General features: G+C 45.6%; 1 protein-coding gene across 5 annotated transcripts in view; it reads left to right on the forward strand.

Moving 5' to 3' along the window:
- The window catches only part of rock2a (rho-associated, coiled-coil containing protein kinase 2a), a 43137-nt gene that overhangs the window by 18815 nt on the left and 3616 nt on the right, over window positions 1-20706 (forward strand). For 3 of the 5 annotated variants that reach the window (XM_029687907.2, XM_029687908.2, XM_029687910.2), the window contains exons 2-27: window positions 5111-5192; window positions 5274-5374; window positions 5510-5647; window positions 6352-6612; window positions 6825-6969; window positions 7166-7304; window positions 9087-9178; window positions 9352-9511; window positions 9712-9775; window positions 14505-14593; window positions 14730-14778; window positions 14906-15041; window positions 15120-15211; window positions 15322-15568; window positions 15659-15765; window positions 15858-16038; window positions 16147-16492; window positions 16637-16706; window positions 16821-16924; window positions 17200-17386; window positions 17713-17806; window positions 17900-17994; window positions 18127-18318; window positions 18529-18697; window positions 19229-19299; window positions 19401-19489. In XM_029687907.2, coding sequence (XP_029543767.2) covers window positions 5111-5192; window positions 5274-5374; window positions 5510-5647; window positions 6352-6612; window positions 6825-6969; window positions 7166-7304; window positions 9087-9178; window positions 9352-9511; window positions 9712-9775; window positions 14505-14593; window positions 14730-14778; window positions 14906-15041; window positions 15120-15211; window positions 15322-15568; window positions 15659-15765; window positions 15858-16038; window positions 16147-16492; window positions 16637-16706; window positions 16821-16924; window positions 17200-17386; window positions 17713-17806; window positions 17900-17994; window positions 18127-18318; window positions 18529-18697; window positions 19229-19299; window positions 19401-19489 — 3500 coding nt within the window. The remainder of the gene's footprint in view (window positions 1-5110; window positions 5193-5273; window positions 5375-5509; window positions 5648-6351; window positions 6613-6824; window positions 6970-7165; window positions 7305-9086; window positions 9179-9351; window positions 9512-9711; window positions 9776-14504; window positions 14594-14729; window positions 14779-14905; window positions 15042-15119; window positions 15212-15321; window positions 15569-15658; window positions 15766-15857; window positions 16039-16146; window positions 16493-16636; window positions 16707-16820; window positions 16925-17199; window positions 17387-17712; window positions 17807-17899; window positions 17995-18126; window positions 18319-18528; window positions 18698-19228; window positions 19300-19400; window positions 19490-20706) is intronic. The other 2 variants (XM_029687909.2, XM_029687911.2) reach the window with 2 other exon arrangements.

The raw sequence follows: 20706 nt of genomic DNA on the forward strand, positions 1-20706 counted from the left end.
CCCACTGGACACACACACAGACAGGAACACACTGGCACACTGGACACACACACATACAGACAGGCACACACTGGCCCACTGGACACACACACACACAGACAGGCACATACTGGCACACTGGACACACACACACACAGACAGGCACACACTGGCCCACTGGACACACAGACACATTCAGGCAGGCACACACTGGACACGTACACATACAGACAGGCACACACTGGCCCACTGGACACACACACACACAGACAGGAACCCACTGGACACACAGACACAAAGGCAGGCAGACACTGCCCCACTGGACACGTACACATACAGACAGGCACACACTGGCCACTGGACACACACACACACACAGACACAGACCGACAGGTACACACTGGACACAAACACACACACACACACACGTAGGCACACATTGGCCCACTGGACACACAAACAGACAGACAGGTACACACTGGACACGCAGACACAAAGGCAGGCATACACTGCCCCACTGGACATGTACACATACAGACAGGCACCCACTGGCCCACTGGACACACACACACACACAGACACAGACCGACAGGTACACACTGGCCCACTGGGGACACACACAGACACAGACCGACAGGTACACACTGGCCCACTGGGGACACACACACACACACGTAGGCACACACTGGCCCACTGGACACACACACACAAACAGACAGACAGGTACACACTGGACACGCAGGCACACACTGGCCCACTGGACACCCACCAACACGCACACACTGGCCCACTGGACACACACACACACAAACAGACAGACAGGCACACACTGGCCCACTGGACACACACCAACATGCGCACACTGGCCCACTGGACACACACACACATACAGACAGACAGGTACACACTGGCCCACTGGATACACACACACAGACAGACAGGTACACACTGGCCCACTGGACACACACATAGACACATACACTGGCCCACTGGACACACACATACACAGGCATACACTGGCCCACTGGACACCCACACACACACACAGGCATACACTGGCCCACTGGACACCCCACCCACTAGACAGGACACACACATAGACAGGCATACACTGGCCCACTGGACACCCACACACACATAGACAGGCATACACTGGCCCACTGGCCCACTAGACAGGCATACACTGGCCCACTGGACACACACACATAGACAGGCATACACTGGCCCACTGGACACACACACACACATAGACAGGCATACACTGGCCCACTGGACACCCACACACACATAGACAGGCATACACTGGCCCACTGGACACACACACATAGACAGGCATACACTGGCCCACTGGACACCCACACACACATAGACAGGCATACACTGGCCCACTGGACACACACACAGACAGGCATACACTGGCCCACTGGACACCCACACACACATAGACAGGCATACACTGGCCCACTGGACACACACACACACATAGACAGGCATACACTGGCCCACTGGACACACACACATAGACAGGCATACACTGGCCCACTGGACACACACACATAGACAGGCATACACTGGCCCACTGGACACACACACACAAGCCCACTGCACACACCAGACAGGATGGCTGACATTTTACGGGCTCCTAACCAACAGTGCTGTTTTGTTCGTTTTTTTCGCATTGTTTGTAACTTATTATGTACATAAAGTGACTTCTACCGTCTCTTATGACTGAAAAGAGCTTCTGGACATCGGAACTGGACAAAGATTTTTTTCTTTAATGAGTCGAAGGATTTACTGCTTTACGGAGAACAGATCCAAATCCCCGTCATTCGCGTGATGAATTGGCGGAGATACCGAGGAAAGAGGTCGGGTGCCTTGTTAGAATTCGTAGACGAATGAGTAAGTCACCATTACCATCGGTTCTATTGGCCAACGTGCAATCACTGGAAAACAAACTCTGTGATCTACGGTCGAGACTATCCAACCAACAGGACATTAAAAACAGTAATATCTTATGTTTCCCCGAGTCTTGGCTGAACGACGACATGGATAATATAGAGCGGGCTTGTTTTTCTGTGTATCGCCAGGGCAAATGTTAAAGAAGTCTCGAGATATTGCTCACCTGAGGTAGTGTACCTCATGATAAGCTTTAGACCACACTATCTACCAAGAGTTCTCATCTATATTATTCGTAGCCGTCTATATACCACCACAAACCGATGCTCGCAATAAGACCGCACTCAACGAACTGTATAAAGCCATAAGCAAACAAGAAAATGCTCATCCAAAAGCAGTGCTCCTAGTGGCCGGCAGCTTTAATGCAGTCAAACTTAAATCAGTTTTACCTCATTTCTACCAGCATGTCACATGTGCAACCAGAGGAAAAACATTTCTAGACCACCTTTACTCCACACACAGAGAGATGCATACAAAGCTCTCCTTCGCCCTCCATTTGGCAAATATGACCATAATTATATCCTCCTGATTTCCTGCTTACATGCAAAAACTAAAGCAAGAAGTACCAGTGACTCGATGACGTGGATGATACGCTACAGGTGCACCAATGTGTCGGAGGAAACACTGTGCATGTATTGCGCCCGGCCAGGAGTCGCTAGTGCGAGATGGGACAAGAACATCCCTGCCGGCCAAACCCTCGCTTAACCCGGACGACGCTGGGCCAATTGTGCGCCGCCCCATGGCTCTCCCGGGCCGTGGCCAGCTGCGACAGAGCTTGAACCAGGATGCAATGCAGTGCCTTAGACCACTGCGCCACTCGGGAAGCCCCCAGTAGATATTTTCTTAGCTCTGTTTCTCAAGCATAAGCATTTCACATTAAGGTTTACACCTGTTTTATTCGGTGCACATGATAAATAAGATTTGATTTGATTTGATGGAAGTTTGAAAGAAGGGTTCTTAATCTCCCCGGGTGTTGCCCACAAACACGCATGGAATGGACGTTCAGACTCAAAAGTATATCTTGTTGTTTTTGCCATGGATGGCTCTTGTCCAATGGCTGTCCAGTAATGCATGATTGACATGTGTGATCAGTACCTGTACCTGACAGGATGCTCTGGGATTTAGGTGCTTTTTTCCCCAGGAAGGATGAGACTTTATTTTACAGTCATGTTGCAAAGGGTATTTATAGCAAGATATTTCATAGGAAAATATGTGGTAAAAATCTAATCTTATGTTGTGAAGTAGCAGGTCTTCCTGGTAACTGTAGACTACTTCACAGGCGTCAACACAAATGCAAGTGCATTTTGTAATTGCACATTACTCATGCTTTTTTCCAGTGAACTCTAAGATACCACACTCACTTCATTTTGGTTATGACCAATCAGCCATTTTACAGTGATGTTTCTAATTAAATAACAGGTAAATAGTTCACCATTTCTACAGTCCACTAGTTATGAAGTGTAGCTTAACTTTTTTTACTCACCGCCTATTGAGTAGGGATAGGCGGGCTGCGTGGAGTTGTCTCTCTCTACAGAGGAAATGACTTGCACACTGAGGTACCGGCTTCATGACACAGTGAAATTATCTTCTGAGTGCTGGGCGGGGTGGATCATTTCCTGTATTGCTGAGCTCTAAGGGGAGATGAGCCGTGTCAATGTGAGCGTCAGCGTGTTTCTGTTTGTGTCCGAGTGAGCGTGTGTCTGTGTGCTTCTTCTCCTCAAATAGTAGTTCTGTGTGAGGTATGTCCTTTATTGGGAAGTGGAGTGGAGATGATGAAACAGCTGGCATCAAGCTGTATAGTGTACACTGACTTCTGCAGAGTAGAAAGATGGACAAACTGGGGGGTGAGAAAGAGACGCATGTACAGTTGAATTCGGAAGTTTACATACACTTAGGTTGGAGTCATTAAAACTCATTTTTCAAAAACTCCACAAAATTCTTGTTAACAATCTATAGTTTTGGAAAGTTGGTTAAGACATCTACTTTGTGCATGACACAAGTCATTTTTCCAACAATTGTTTACAAACAGATTATTTCACATATCATTTACTGTATCACAATTCCAGTGGATCAGAAGTTTACATGCACTAAGTTGACTGTGCCTTTAAACAGCTTGGAAATGATGACATGGCTTTAGAGGCTTCTGATAGGCTAATTGACATAATTTGAGTCAATTGGAGGTGTGTCTGTGGATGTATTTCAAGGCCTGCCTTCAAACTCAGTGCCTCTTTGCTTGATATCATGGAAAAATCAAAAGAAATCAGCCAAGACCTCAGAAAAAAAATTTAGACCTCCACAAGTCTGGTTCATCCTTGGGAGCAATTTCCAAACGCCTGAAGGTACCACGTTCATCTGTACAAACAATAGTACCCAAGTATAAACAACATGGGACCACGCAGCCGTCATACCGCTCAGGAAGGAGACACTTTCTGTCTCCTAGAGATGAACATACTTTGGTGCGGAAAGTGCAAATCAATCCCAGAACAACAGCAAAGGACCTTGTGAAGATGCTGGAGGAAACAGTTACAAAAGTATCTATATCCACAGTAAAACGAGTCCTATATCGACATAACCTAAAAGGTCACTCAGTAAGGAAGAAGCCACTGCTCCAAAACCGCCATGAAAAGCCAGACTGCGGTTTGCAACTGCGCATGGGGACAAACATCATACTTTTTGGAGAAATGTCCTCTGGTCTGATAAAACAAAAATAGAACTGTTTGGTCATAATGACCATTGTTATGTTTGGAGGTAAAAGGGGAACGTTGCAAGCCGAAGAACACCATCCCAACTGTGAAAGCACAGGGGTGGCAGCATCATGTTGTGGGGGTGCTTTGCTGCAGGAGGGACTGGTGCACTTCATTAAATCGATGGCATCATGAGGGTGGAAAATTATGTGGATATATTGAAGCAACATCTCAAGACATCAGTCAGGAAGTTAAAGCTTGGTCGCAAATGGGTCTTCCAAATGGACAATGACACCAAGCATTCTTCCAAAGTTGTGGCAAATGGCTCAAGGACAGCAAAGTCAAGGTATTGGAGTGGCCATCACAAAGCTTGTGGAAGGCTACCCAAAATGTTTGACCCAAGTTAAACAATGTAAAGGCAATGCTACCAAATAATAATTGAGTGTCTGTAAACTTCTGACCTACTTGTACATCTTCTTTCTCTATTTCAGGATTCTATCAATGCCTTCGTTCTAGATCTAGACTACCCTGCCCTACGGAAAAACAAAAATGTAGAAACCTTTTTAAACAGATGTAAGTATGTTTGGTAATAGTACAGATGTGTGTGTGGATGTGTGTGTGTGTGGATGGCTGACTCCTCTCTTCTCCATGCAGATGAGAAGGTGATGGGGCACCTACGGGACTTTCAGATGAAGTCTGACGACTTTGACAGGGTGAAGGTGATCGGCAGAGGGGCGTTTGGGGAGGTTCAGCTGGTGAGATGTATTTATTTTTGTATTTCATCAAGATGTTAAGCATCTGCGTATTGCGTACACCACTTAGTTTTGACTCTCCCTTTGTGTCTTTTTCCATCTCTCTTTTTGTCTCTTTAATTCCTTTGTTTCCCCCAGGTTCGACACAAAGCCTCTCAGAAAGTGTACGCCATGAAGCTGCTGAGCAAGTTTGAGATGATAAAACGCTCAGACTCTGCCTTTTTCTGGGAGGAGAGGGATATTATGGCCTTCGCCAACAGTCCCTGGGTCGTACAAGTAAGACCTGACACACACACACACACACACACACACCTATATACTCAACCGGGATTCGTCGGACCAGGCAATGTTTTTCCACTCCTCAGTTGCCCACTGGAGCCACTTCTTCTTGTTTTTAGCTCACAGGAGTGGAACCCGGTGCTTTTGTCTGCTGCAATCGCCCATCCATGACAAGGACCGATGAGTTGTGCGTTCCGAGATGCCGTTCTGCACACCACTGTTGTTCTGAGACCTCTCATCAACTAGCTGTTTTCGCCCACAGGACTGCCGCTGACATGATGTTTTTTGTTTGTCGCACCATTCTCGGTAAACCCTGGATACTGTTGTGTGTGAAAAGCCCAGGAGGCTGGCCGTTTCTGAGATACTGGAACCGGCGCACCTGGCCACGCTCAGCCGCTTAAGTCACTCGTTTTTCCCATTCTAAGGTTAAATCGAACAGTAACTTAATGTCTTGTTGCCGGTCTGCCTGCCTTATATAGCAAGCCACGGCCACGTAACTCACTGTCTGTAGGAGCAAACCATTTTCGTGAACGGGTTGGTGTACTTAATAAACTGGCCACTGAGTGTATAATATATTGTATAACAAGACAGGACAAAAACAGATTTTAAAACGATCTGCACAAACAATATCAAATCAAAATTGTGTGATGGAAGATAAACCCTGTAACTTGTATTGTCTTTGCTTTCCGGTCTGTGTCTAGTTGTGCTGTGCCTTCCAAGACGACCGTTACCTTTACATGGTGATGGAGTACATGCCTGGAGGGGACCTGGTGAACCTCACCAGTACCTACGATGTGCCTGAGAAGTGGGCCCGGTTCTACACGGCCGAGGTGGTCATGGCACTGGATGCCATCCACTCCCTGGGTTTCATCCACCGCGACGTCAAGCCTGACAACATGCTCCTGGACCGCCACGGACACCTCAAACTGGCCGACTTCGGAACCTGCATGAAGATGGACTCTGTGAGGACCACATTTTCCACTTGTTCCAGCTGTGCAGTGTGCTAAAGAGAGCATTACTCACAATACTTCCAGCGGAATAGCTCGTGCCTAGCTGTGCTTTAAGTTAAAACTTATTTGATAAGCGCTCATCAAAACTTAACTGTATATACTTGATGATTCATACTTGATTTGCTTGAGAAAATGTGTCTAACTGAAGGATTGACTGGTTACAGACTGGGATGGTGCACTGTGACACAGCGGTTGGCACTCCAGACTACATCTCTCCAGAGGTTCTAAAGTCGCAGGGTGGAGATGGTTACTACGGACGGGAGTGTGACTGGTGGTCTGTAGGGGTCTTCATCTTCGAGATGCTAGTCGGTGAGTTGGGGTTGTCTTAACTCCTTGGTGTTTATGTTCCCGGTCTTTGTTTGTCTAAAAAATAATGACTCAGAATCTTAGTTTACACTAACTGAAGATATATCAAGTCTGCCTATAAAATTATATTGGATAACTTGTAAGCAAATTGCTTATAAGTAAACATAGCACAGAAATAATTACACTGTGTTCCCATTAGGTGACACACCATTCTATGCCGACTCCCTTGTTGGAACATACAGCAAGATCATGGATCACAAGAATTCCCTCAACTTTCCAGATGACGTAGAGATCTCCAAAGACGCCAAAAACCTCATCTGTGCCTTCCTGACAGACCGGTAACAATGATATTAAGAATAATAACCACAGTTACAGATTTAAACTTCAAGTTACAGTTTGCAAAGTCATTTTTGTAGTAGTCTGACCGATATCCAGACTATTTTCAGACGGAACTATCCCAGCCTTTTCCCTGGCCACTAACATACAGTTGAAGTCGGAAGTTTACATACACTTAGGTTGGAGTCATTAAAACTTGTTTTTCAACCACTCCACAAATTTCTTGTTAGCAATCTATAGTTTTGGCATTTTGGTTAGGACATCTACTTTGTGCATGACACAAGTAATGTTTCCAACAATTGTTTACAGACAGATTATTTCACTGTATCACAATTCCAGTGGGTCAGAGGTTTACATACACTAAGTTGACTGTGCTTTTAAACAGCTTGGAAAATTCCAGAAAATGATGTCATGGCTTTAGAAGCTTCTGATGGGCTAATTGACATAATTTGAGTCAATTGGAGGTGTATTTGTGGATGTATTTCAAGGCCTACCTTCAAACTCAGTGCCTCTTTGCTTGAGATCATGGGAAAATCAAAAGAAATCAGCCAAGGCCTCAGAAAAAAAATTGTAGACTTCCACGGGTCTGGTTCATCCTTGGGAGCAATTTCCAAATGCCTGAAGGTACCACGTTCATCTGTACAAACAATAGTACGCAAGTATAAACAACATGGGACCACGCAGCCGTCATACCGCTCATGAAGGAGACGCTTTCTGTCTCCTAGAGATGAATGTACTTTGGTGCGAAATGTGCAAATCAATCCCAGAACAACAGCAGAGGACCTTGTGAAGATGCTGGAGGAAATAATTACAAAAGTATCTATATCCACAGTAAAACAAGTCCTATATCGACATAACCTGAAAGGCCGCTCAGCAAGGAAGAAGCCTCTGCTCCATGAAAAGCCAGACTACGGTTTGCAACTGCGCATGGGGACAAAAATCATACTTTTTGGAGAAATGTCCTCTGGTCTGATAAAACAAAAATAGAACTGTTTGGTCATAATGTCCATCATTATGTTTGGAGGGAAAAGGGGGAGGCTTGCAACCCGTAGAACACCATCCCAATTGTGAAGCACAGGGGTGGCAGCATCATGTTGTGGGGGTGCTTTGCTGCAGGAGTGACTGGTGCACTTCACAAAATAGATGGCACCATGAGGATGGAAAGGTATGTGGATATATTGAAGCAACATCTCAAGACATCAGTCAGGAAGTTAAAGCTTGGTCGGAAATGGGTCTTCCAAATGATCAATGACACCAAGCATTCTTCCAAAGTTGTGGCAAATGGCTCAAGGACAACAAAGTCAAGGTATTGGAGTGGCCATCACAGAGCCCTGACCTCAATCCTACAGATAATTTTTGGGCAGAACAAGCGTATGAAAAAGTGTATGCGAGCAAGGAGGCCTACAAACCTGACTCAGTTACACCAGCTCTGTCAGGAGGAATGGGCCAAAATGTATTGTGGGAAGCTTGTGGAAGGCTACCTGAAACGTTTGATCCAAGTTAAACAATTTAAAGGCAATGCTACAAAATCTAATTGAGTGTATCTTCTGACCCACTGGAAATGTGATGAAAGAAATAAAAGCTGAAGTAAATAATTCTCTCTACTATTATTCTGACATTTCACATTCTTAAAATAAAGTCGTGATCCTAACTGACCTAAGACGGGGAATTTTTACTAGGATTAAATGTCAGGAATTGTGAAAAACTGAGTTCATTTTATTTGTCTAAGGTGTATGTAAACTTCCGACTTCAACTAAGTCTATGGCCCTGTTTTTGGTTTTTAGGGAGGTGCGACTGGGCCGCAACGGGGTGGAGGAGATCAAACGACACCCCTTTTTCAAGAATGACCAATGGAACTTCGACAGCATCAGAAATAGTAGGTGTCTGCCATACAGCCAAGTACATTTTATTTATTTGATCATATAAGATCATCCTGGTACAATAGAAAACATATTACATATGGTTACCTAGAAATGACATAAATAACATCAATATTTCCTTCTTTCTCTCCCCCCCACCTCTCCTCCCACTCTCCCTCCCACTGTTTAGCGGCGGCTCCTGTGGTTCCAGAGTTGAGCAGTGACATTGACACGAGCAACTTTGATGAGATAGAAGATGACAAGGGTGACGTGGAGACCTTTCCTACTCCTAAGGCTTTTGTGGGAAACCAGCTTCCTTTCGTCGGCTTCACATACTTCAAGGAAGACCAGTAAGTCTGCAGACTTCATGTCTTACTTTCACAGTCCTTCCTCATCATGGACAGTATTTCTTACTTAGTAACTCATGTGTAGTGGATGTCTTACGTTTCACACAAGCTTTGATTATGTTAAAAACTCTGAAAGTGTGTATTAATGTGTGTATGTGTGTGAGCTGTTAGTTCTTCATCAAATACCAATGTGTTTCCTCCAGGTTACTAAGCGGTGTGAATAACTCTACAGTTGTGACCGTGAACTCAACAGCCTTGAAAGGAGAGGTGGGTACCTACTTGCCTGTCATATACATATAGTTCTCTTTTAATTATTTGTTTTGATATCACTTGTGGCGGATTTGCAAGGATCCCCTACTCTCGGAAGAACCTATCAAAAGCATCTGTTGGAGACACAGGTAGAGTGGTGAATGAGGTGAGCCCCTCACCTTCCTTAAAAGGAGCCACTCTCCCGCCTTCTGGTTATTCTCGCTTCTCTCCCTCACAAAGAGAATTAACATTACTCTCTAGTGCTCAGATTGACTGGATGCCTGTTTTCCTGCTTGACTGCTCACAAGTGAACCGTGAAGGATATCGCTGCCTAGTGTAGGTCTCGAGAGGTTTAGTACTGACCGGAAGGTTTTCGTTTTGTGTAGAAATGACTTTTCTACTTCTGTCTCTGTTGGTAGCTTGCTTCCCGGCTAGCTATTGAGACTCTGTTAGCCCACTCTGCAAGGTTAACTTGGGAAGCTCGCCGTACCTGCAACACGGTAGCATTGCTAGCTCCCTTTTCTCATCTAGATTAAACTATGTTCACCCATTGTGTTAACTAGACCGTCCGTCTCAGCCTCACGGCTCCTTCAGTCACAGGAGCACACTATCTGAAGGCTAACTTCGCCCCCGCACGGTTTCCTTCAACTAGTACTGAGCTAGCTACAGTTACTGCTAGCTAATGCCACTCTAGCCTCGTGGCTATAGCGTTCTACTTTGCTCATTATTGCTAGCTGTTAGCCGCAAGGCTTCTAACTAGCTAGCTTATTACACCATTTACACAATATATTTTTGGCTAGCCACCAGCCACAAAGCTTCTAACTATCTAGGCTACACCATATGCACGTTGCTCTTACAACCAGCATCTTGCTGTCCCCCTGGCAAGCCTTGTTCCTTTATGGCAGAATACAATATCTGGTAGAGGGGGGAGAGGGATTTTAGAGCCCTGCTGGCATTGAGGGCTATAGCCTGGACCATGGTGGGAAGGATCTTCTCATCCACTATGGCTCTGTTGAACAGGGGCCCGAAAAAAAAAATAGTCACTATTATCCCGTCCCAGGAAGAGACTAGCCCAGCACTCGAACCCCCACGTTCTTGTGCTTGTGGTTCCATGATTGTAGGTAAAGGTTCCAAACCTCTGTGCATCAATAAGGAACATCCCCATGAGAGGCTCGACGACCCTGAGTCCTGGGAGCACTGCAAACTGCTGACAAGGGCAGGTCTGAAAAAGAGGCTTTAAATGTGCTTCTATATTGGTAGCCCCTTTCTCCTCCAAGCCAACAGCGACAGCTGTGGCTCAGCTCCCCGCAACCATGCCCATTTGGGGCTAGACCATAGATAGCCTCAACTCCCTCCCTTCACTGTTGGACGATGTAGTGTCAGGGGAAGGCGAGTTAGGGGATGATGAGGATGACGATGGAATTAATCTCACGGATATCCTCGAGATAACTCAGGAGATGGGGGCTGACCCCGTTCTCCCGCCCTCTCAGGCCCTGAGAGCAGTGGAACTGCCCCTCTTCCTTTGGAGTTTGGGCTCCTTCATCTCTGCAAACAAGCCGTGGCCAGACTGCATTGAGTGGCCGTCTCCTGTGGGAGCTCAGCGTCCGTTAAGGGACTCCTGTCTCATACAGCGTCGATTTAAAATAGCTGCTCCACGCATTATCAGTTTGCCTCAGAGAAGCTAAGAACTAGTGGGATAAACCCCTAACTAGCTAAATTCTTGCTAGGGGTACCCCTAGCCTGGACATATAGAAGAATCCGAGTTTGGCAACCCTCCCGCAGTGGAGCCGTCACTGGCTGACCATCTCAGCCCCTCGCGCCGTGTTACTAAAGACCGACTGGATGCCCCAGTGACACTCAAGGAGTTGTTCGGGCTAACTGTTGCCGCCATGCGGCCAAAGTGTGACATGCACAAGAATAAAGGCGAAGCACGTGGCAGCCGTTGGTTCCTGTATATAGCCCCAGCCTCACTGCTGGGAAGGGGTAATAAGCTGTCCTTGGGGGACTGAGGCCCCTGAACCAGGCCAAACCTGTAGGGAAGCAGTCTTACGCTGCAGCCGCAACAAACAACCTCTCTAACCTTCCTGAGGGTGATAAGAAGGGCTGGACAACCCAGCGCGGGTTAGAAGGATAGTGTGCAAGACCTATGGCTCTCTGCCCTACCCTCCTTTTTCGGGTTTAACGTTTTCTGCTCCTTCCCCTCTCCAAGTTTTGCAGCAGTGGAAAGGCAGGGCTGCGTTGCGACAACCCTATTCTCAAGCCCCCCGTGCCTTCTCGGATTTTCAGCCAGGGGCAGTAAAGTCAGCATGTGAGCCCTCCCTCTGTTCTCACCGACATTCGAAGCAGGATGGCATTCTGTCTTTTGACATCCACTGTGGCCCTTTTTACATATTGTGTGAGGCATTTTTGCTTCTGACTGCTATGGCACGAGCTATCCCAGTCAAGCCAGCTCTGGTATGCGCCGATGACGGTTTTCCCACCAGAGGGTGCTGCGACTTTATACAACAAGGCAGGGGAACTCGAACCGCATTTGCTTCCTTGTTCTACGGGAGAGCAGGTTTCCAGGGCTCACTGTGGGCCAGGGCGTTTTTCCCCCCTCTACATTGCAAATGCGACTTGGCTGTGTTATGGAGAACATTCTCCATTGAGCTAGAGATTAGTCAAAATAGTGGGATGGGGCGCCCTCACCAGGCATCAGAGCCCCAGACTGCTATCTGGTACTCCCGAGTCCACGAAGCTTCGGCTTTTCTTCATCCAGTTTTTTACTGCAATTGGTTCATGCAGCCGGGCCACTGCCTGCTTTGCCTCCCCATCCTACGGGGGTGAGCGGCTGAAGAGATATCTTTGCTCTTAACAACCCTCCCCATGGAGCAGGGCCAAGACATACCAGTTATGTAGCTGTCCTACTGACCAGGATTAGGAATACTGCACTGCAGTTGTTTCCTTCTTCCTACGGCTATATTGCTGGCTGTTCCAGAGAGAGCCCTCTTTCTGCATCTATTTAGACTGACTTGCTGCAGTCTGGTAGAAGCAACAACCCTATGAGGGTCCTGGGAGACCCTATCCCAAAAGACGGTGACCACGCCGTTTGGGGTAGAAGAGCTGACACACCATGGAAAAATTGGGTGTAGAATCTATTTACCAAGTCGAGTTGTTGTCCCAAGTCGAGTTGTTGTCGTGTGTTCTATGTGTGAGAAATATTCCTCTCGAGGTGCATTCAAGTTAGAAGTGCCATAGGGAGGGAAACTTTCATTTTGACAAGCAGCACAACAATCCTTGCAATCGTCTTTCCAATCCTATTAGTTTCTCAACTCCTTAATATTTTTCAGCAGCAACATGGTTAAGCATGTGAGTGCATAGGGGAGACTGGAGATAAATGTGACACAGGTCAATTTTGGAGTAACACGGGGGAAAACACCACCCTACCTCAATCATTTTTTTTCCCGGAGTGATTCAAAACAATTGTGATGAGACAGATTACATTTTTATTTTAGCAACATTAATGGCAACCAGGGAAAGTGTTGGGGGAGAGGGTGGGTTACCCTGGGTGGCAGTTTTATCCCAAGTTACCCTAACAGGTAGGCCTACATTATATTCACTGTGTTTATAGAATTATTTGGGGACACAACATTTATTAATATGATTCTAACTAGTTAAAAGATCACATTTGGCATCTGTAATGATTAGCCCTATAGGGTAAATGCAGATGGGCAGCCCCATGCTTCAGCCTATTTATTTATAGCTACATCAGCTGGGCTACAGGTGATCATTCTTATTGCTAATAGCATACCTGATCATATGAACTATGCATAAGCTATATTTATGGTCCATTATGTTAATAATTTTACCAGTATGTTATTAGGCTCATTTCTGGAGGTGGAAAGTATGTTTTAGATGGTGTCAGCACAATTTTATTTTCATTCATTTTGAAGTTTAATGTCCTTTTAAAAAATCACCAGAATGTATCTTCTCCGTCCTTTATACATGGAAATTCTCCAGAAATTCTCCCCCCCTTGTTTTGGTGGTGCGGGGTTCCCCTCTGCTACATATTTGTCCATAGGAAACACTGCCTCTCCTACAGAATAGTTGACCTATTGGACACTGTTCTTGGGACATATCTCATGAATTGGGAGAGTGGCTCCTTTTAAGGAAGGTGAGGGGCTCACCTCATTCGCCCCTCTACCTGTGTCTCCAACAGACGCTTTACGCTTCCGAGAGTAGGTGATCCTAGCGAATCCCCCACGTGAGATATTTCACTCATAATATCAGAGAACCGGAGTTAGAGAAGTAACCTAAGTTATGTAATTATATTTTGTGCATATGAATCTAACGCAACACTATAATAACAATGTCATAACAGGTCATAATAATATAATTCCTTTGTTTGGCTCAAGAATTATACACAATAATCTGTCAAGTTCTTAGCGCTACTGAAACACTTACGAGGCTTTGCTTCAGTAGCTAAACAACAAGCTAATCCCGTGAAAGCTGTCAGCTCTTTGACTTCTGTGCTGACTGAAATTGTTTTGCAGAGCAAATGAAATGTATTTCTTATCTGTTGCAGGATATTGTGATGTTAAGTGTTCTCTCTCTCTTTAAACAAAGCTCTTCTGAATTGATTTCACTTGTTTATGGCTTTGAAAAAACAAGGTCAAATTGTGGTAAAATGATACGCTCTAGTTTTAGAGCAGAATCCAGGTGAAGTGTATTGTAACAGTTGCGCCACCTCCTTCCCCTCTTCCTCAAGTCGGCCAAGCTACAGAAGAAACTCCACCAGCTGGAAGAGCAGCTCAATAATGAGATGCAGACCAAAGATGAGCTGGAACACAAGTGCAGGTAGACCCGACATGCCCTGGCCTCATACACACACAATACACCTACTACTATTACTCACTTGCTATGTGATTTAGTCACGTTCTTTATGATATGGGGCGATTGGAATAGTGACATGCCCTATGTTCTCTTTCTGTAGAACTTCCACCAGTCGTCTAGAGAAAATCTCCAAAGAACTTGATGAAGAGGTGAGAACCTTGGAGCTACAGTAGCAATAGAGCATACCACTACAGCACACAACTGATAAAAAATATCAACCAAGAAATAATTAGTTGTGCACTTCCAACACTGACCTTTGTGGTGGTGCATTGACAGACGAGTAGCAGAAAGGCTCTGGAGTCGAGTCTGAGGCAGCTGGAGAGAGAGAAGGCTCTACTGCAGCACAAGACTGTGGAGAGCCACCGCAAGGCCGAAAGCGAGGCCGACCGGAAACGCTGCCTGGAGAACGAGGGTGAGACCGCTGGCTGACACACACACACACACACACACACAGTATACTTTCATATCTAACTTGTGATGTGATCTGCAGTCAACAGCCTCCGAGACCAGCTGGACGATATGAAGAAAAGAAATCAGAACTCGCACATATCCAACGAGAAGAACATTCACTTACAAAGACAGGTGTGGTTTTTTGGGGTATAAAATAACTTGACTGTGTGTTTATGTGCATGTGTTTACATTTGTGATTGGAATGCACATTACAAAGTGTGACTAAGTGATTTGTTATCCAGCTGGACGAGGCCAATGCTCTATTGCGTGCGGAGCAGGAGGTGGCTACGCGGCTGAGGAAGGCCCAGACGGAGGCAGGCAAGCAGCTGCAGGCTCTGGAGGCCGGGGGCAGAGAGCTGCAGGACAAGTGCTGCCTGCTGGAGCGCTCCAAGCTCACTCTGGAGAAGGAGTGTATCGGGCTGCAGGCAGCACTGGAGGCTGAGAGGAGAGAGCACAGCCAGGGCTCAGAGACCATCGCAGACATGCAGGGTTAGTGGGTATTTTGTTTGTGTGGGAGAGACTGTGTGTATTTATTCACAGTATGATTTAGCCTTTGGTGACATTTCTCTGTCTCTGTAGGGCGAATCTCAGGGCTGGAGGATGAGGTTCGGCAGGTGAGACAAGCCCTATCCAAAGCAGAAACAGAGAAAAGACTACTACAGGAGAAACTCACCGACCTGGAGAAGGTAAACTTCCACACTTTCTTATGCTCTTACCCTCTCTATTTTATGCACTCTCACTTTCTAACCTTCTCTCTCTCTCTTCTACTCTCCCGTAGGAGAAGAGCAGCAAGGAGATAGACATGACGTACAAGCTGAAGGTGTTGCAGCAGGGGCTGGAGCAGGAGGAGGCGTCGCACAAAGCCACCAAGGCACGGCTCGCAGACAAGAGCAAGATTGAGTCGATCGAGGGCGCCAAGTCTGAGGCCATGAAGGGTAAGGCCCTTCCTGAGTTATCAGGTATGACAAAGGACAGGAATCCATCTTCGGTAAAGAAACTAGACTGTGGTCAGCAGGGTCAAATCCAATTCAATAAATCATTCTTTTCCCTCTTTCCCCTTCCCCCAGACATGGAGCAGAAGCTGCAGGAGGAGAGGGCGTCCAAGCTGCGTGTGGAGAACAGGATGTTGGAGCTGGAGAAACACAGCAGCATGCTGGATTGTGACTACAAGCAGTCCCTACAGAAACTGGATGAGCTCCGCAGGCACAAGGAGAGGCTCACCGAGGAGGTGAAGAACCTAACTTTGAAGATCGAGCAGGAGACCCAGAAGCGCAGTCTGACCCAGAATGACCTGAAGGCCCAGAACCAGCAGCTCAACACCCTGAGGACCTCTGAGAAGCAGCTGAAACAGGAGGCTAACCACCTGCTGGAAATCAAACGCAGCCTGGAGAAACAAAACCAGGAGCTACGCAAGTCAGTCAACATTCAGACTCTTTTTTTTCTTTCTCCTTTTTTTATATTTTACCTTTGAATTTTTAGCAAGTAATAACGCTGAGAGAAAGTGTCAACACAATAAAACAATAAACTGAAAGGATTCATTTGCGTTTGTGTCCACAGAGAAAGGCAGGACTCGGACGGCCAAATGAAGGAACTTCAGGACCAGCTAGAGGCTGAGCAGTATTTTTCGGTAAGTCTGCTGCAACACTTGTCTTTGAGAGGAATCCTACCTTGAGATAACTTGCACCCTGTGTATACATTATTGCATTGAATTTGTGATTGATCATCTTTTTGTGCTGCCCAGACGCTGTATAAGACCCAGGTGCGGGAGTTGAAGGAGGAATGTGAAGAGAAGAGCAAGCTCTACAAGGACATGCAGCAATCCCTTCAGGAGTTACAAGAGGAGAGGTGAGTACAGGAAAATGGCCTGGCCCTGCACTGTTTACTGACACTCTAGTGTACAACTCCAGTCCTGCTGAACTTATAAACATCTGCCCAGAGATCCAGAAGAGGATGGGTTTCTTTAGGGTCTGGTTCAAGCTTTCTTCCTCCTGAGTTCTTGTAATATACATAGTTTTTGATTTATTTACACAAACAACACAAAAAAGAACACATCCAAAAACCCATGTTCAATGCTACATTATAAAACATTATAAAGACATGCTTGACCTGTGACCGCTCAGGGACTCCCTGGCGGCGCAGCTGGAGATCACGCTGACCAAGGCGGACTCGGAGCAGCTGGCTCGCTCCATCGCTGAGGAGCAGTACTCCGACCTGGAGAAGGAGAAGATCATGAAGGAGCTGGAGCTCAAAGAGATGATGGCTCGGCACAAGCAGGAGCTGGTCGAGAAGGACATTACCATTGGCTCGGTGAGTCAGCCCTGGTTCTTCTGTTTCTGGAGGGCCGTGGTGGGCTGCATTGGGCGTGAGCTTCGTGCTTTCGAAAACACAGAATTCAACTGGTCGAATAATCATCAAGAACTTGATACGCTTAATCAGGTGTGCTTGTGTGCTTGTACTGGGCTGGGACTATAGCCAGGACCAGGAGTGAACAACAACGGAATCGACTATTGTAGCCAATAGATCTGTGAGTCTGACTCTGAGGTGACACCTACTGGGCCTTGAGAATGCTTGCTGCAGCTGAATACTATCAAATTGCATTGGTCTCACTTTTTTGTCTGCTCTTTCCTGCCCAGCTGGAGGAGGCCAACCGAACCCTCACTAGCGATGTGGCCAACTTAGCCAATGAGAAAGAGGAGCTCAACAACAAACTCAAGGAGACACTTGAAGGTAAGTTTCTGTGTGGTTGGTAAAAAGGATCATATCTATTTCTGTTCAACATTAGATTGTAACATTCTATTCTTCTATTTGTGATGTGTTCAGAGCTGCAGACGTCCAAGGATGATGAGCAGCAGATGAGCCAGATGAAGCTCACGTTTGAGAAGCAGCTCCAGTCAGAGAGAACACTAAAGACCCAGGCAAGCTGATTTAATGTCATTTCTTCTAGCTTTACAATGTTGCATAGCAAGGAAACCGTGTTGAAGACACTTGCCTTTGTCTATTGTTTTAAATACTCATCATGACTATTTCTTGTCTTGTGTGTTTCTCAGGCTGTGAACAAGCTGGCGGAGATCATGAACAGGAAGGAGGTACGTGCAGCAGGCAGTCGGCGCGGCAATGACACTGATGTGCGCAGGAAGGAGAAGGAGAACAGGAAGTTGCAGCTGGAGCTGAGGTCAGAGAAGGAGAAACTCAACTCCACCATCATCAAGTACCAAAGAGAGATCAACGACATGCAGGCGGTCAGTCCAACCATAACACAACCACAACCTAATACTAACCATAACACAACCACCTGTACAGCATTATCATTCATTACCAGAGGGAGATTAACGACATGCAGGTGGTCAGTCACACCAAAGATTGACCAACAAAGTTAACAGGGGCCTCAAACTAACAATATATAGACATTTCAAATGTATTTTTCCTTTCCTCCTGTTTGTGTCAAATAGCAAATAGCAGATGAGAGTCAGGTACGCATCGAGCTGCAGATGGCCCTGGACAGTAAGGACAGTGACATTGAGCAGCTACATAACCTCCTCAGCTCCGCCAACGTCTCCTCCCTAGAATCAGCCAGCCTCAGCAGTGGACCAGACTTTGATGCGGATGACGCCTACACAGGTAAGGAGGACGTTTATGTGCATTCAAACACAATGTACAAGCAGTTCTGTTCACAGCCTTGTACCTCTTATGTATGTTTTATATTGACATTTGGTTGTTTTTGGTGACTTGCTCTGTCTTGTCCTGGAGTGCCACCTATCTTTCCTTTTGTCTTTGGCATCTGATTGTTTTTGACTTGTGTTGTCCAGTTGCCAGTACTCACTATAATAGGCTACTTATAATAGGCTATTGATTACTCTGATGATTTATGCATTTATTGATTTATTTGTTTGAGATATTGTCCATCATGAAGGGAAACCTCTCTGGAGCTGAAACTTAAACCATTTAACCTTCATGTTTTGCCGTCGAGTCCGTCCATAATGTGTGCAGAGTGCTGCGATCATTTGATGCATCTACTGTTTACATATTTTGTTTTGCATTGAAATAGAAAATGCTATGTTTCCTGGGAATATGTACGAACTGTGAAGCATGTAGATCGATCACAACATTGACCTGCTGTTTTAATGTTTCACCCCTCTTTCACTCTCTTAGAAATGAGACTAGCGGGATGGCTCTCGCTGCCTGTGAGGAACAACACCAAGAAGTTTGGATGGGAGAGAAAGGTGAAGATAGGATTTACAACCTGGCTTTACTGATCAAACATTCTGTAGTTAATATTGTTGATGCGCTACAGTTAAAAGTATTGTTTCTTGTCTCTTTTTAGTATGTGGTTGTGAGCAGCAAGAAGATTCTGTTCTATAACAGCGAACAGGACAAAGAGCTATCCAACCCCTACATGGTGCTGGATATTGAGTGAGTAACGACTATCTACCTGCTCCTCTTACTTCAATTCAAATCATCATGCTAACACATATATACTTGCTCTTACACCAGATCTACCCTGGCATTATGTGGCTGAGCGATGAAGAGAAACTGAAATGGTTTTTTGTCCATTGTGTATTTCCATTTGCGGAATATTTAGATGAAGCCTGGAATAAAAGAAAAAGGGATACCTATAATTAAATTAGAAAAATATGTTTGCTTCTATGTGGTAAATGGCACATGTGTACTGTATATAGATTGTGTATAGGCTTGTCTCTGACATGAATCTTCACTTTGTGCCAGACTGGGTTCAAATGCCTTCTGTTTCATTTTTGTGTGTGTGTGTGTGTGTGTGTGTGTGTGTGTGTGTGTGTGTGTGTGTGTGTGTGTGTGTGTGTGTGTGTGTGTGTGTGATATATATCACACATACACAGTGTATATGTACCTATGTATGTACAGTACCAGTCAAAAGTTTGGACACACCTACTCATTCAAGGGTTTTTCTTTATTTGTAATGTTTTCTACATTGTAGAATAATAGTGAAGACATCAAAATGATGAAATAACACGTATGGAATCATGTAGTAACCAAAAAAGTGTTAAACAAGTTGTGCGAAGCTGTCATCAAGGCAAAGGGTGGCTACTTTGAAGAATCTCAAATATAAAATATATTTTGATTTGTTAAACACTTTTTTGGTTACTACATGTTTCCATATGTGTTATTTCATAGTTTTGATGTTTTCACAATCAATCAATCAAATGTATTTATAAACCCTTTTTACATCAGCCGATGTCACAAAATGCTATACAGAAACCCAGCTTAAAACCCCAAACAGCAAGCAATGCAGATGTAGAAGCACGGTGGCTAGGAAAAACTCCCTAGAACGGCAGGAACCTAGGAAGAAACCTAGAGACGAACCAGGCTCTGAGGGGTGGCCAGTCCTCTTCTGGCTGTGCCGGGTGGAGATTATAACAGAACATGGCCAAGATGTTCAAATGTTCATAGATGACCAGCAGGGTCAAATAATAATAATCACAGTGGTTGTAGAGGGTGCAACAGGCCAGCACCTCAGTAGTAAATGTCAGTTGGCCTTTCATAGCCGATCATTCAGAGTTAAAGACAGCTGGTGCGGTAGAGAGAGAGTCGATAGCACGTCACTATTATTCTACAATGTAGAAAACAGTACAAATAAAGAAGAACCCTTGAAT

This window comes from Oncorhynchus nerka, linkage group LG18 (assembly GCF_034236695.1).
Source record: "Oncorhynchus nerka isolate Pitt River linkage group LG18, Oner_Uvic_2.0, whole genome shotgun sequence".
Taxonomy (NCBI): domain Eukaryota; kingdom Metazoa; phylum Chordata; class Actinopteri; order Salmoniformes; family Salmonidae; genus Oncorhynchus; species Oncorhynchus nerka.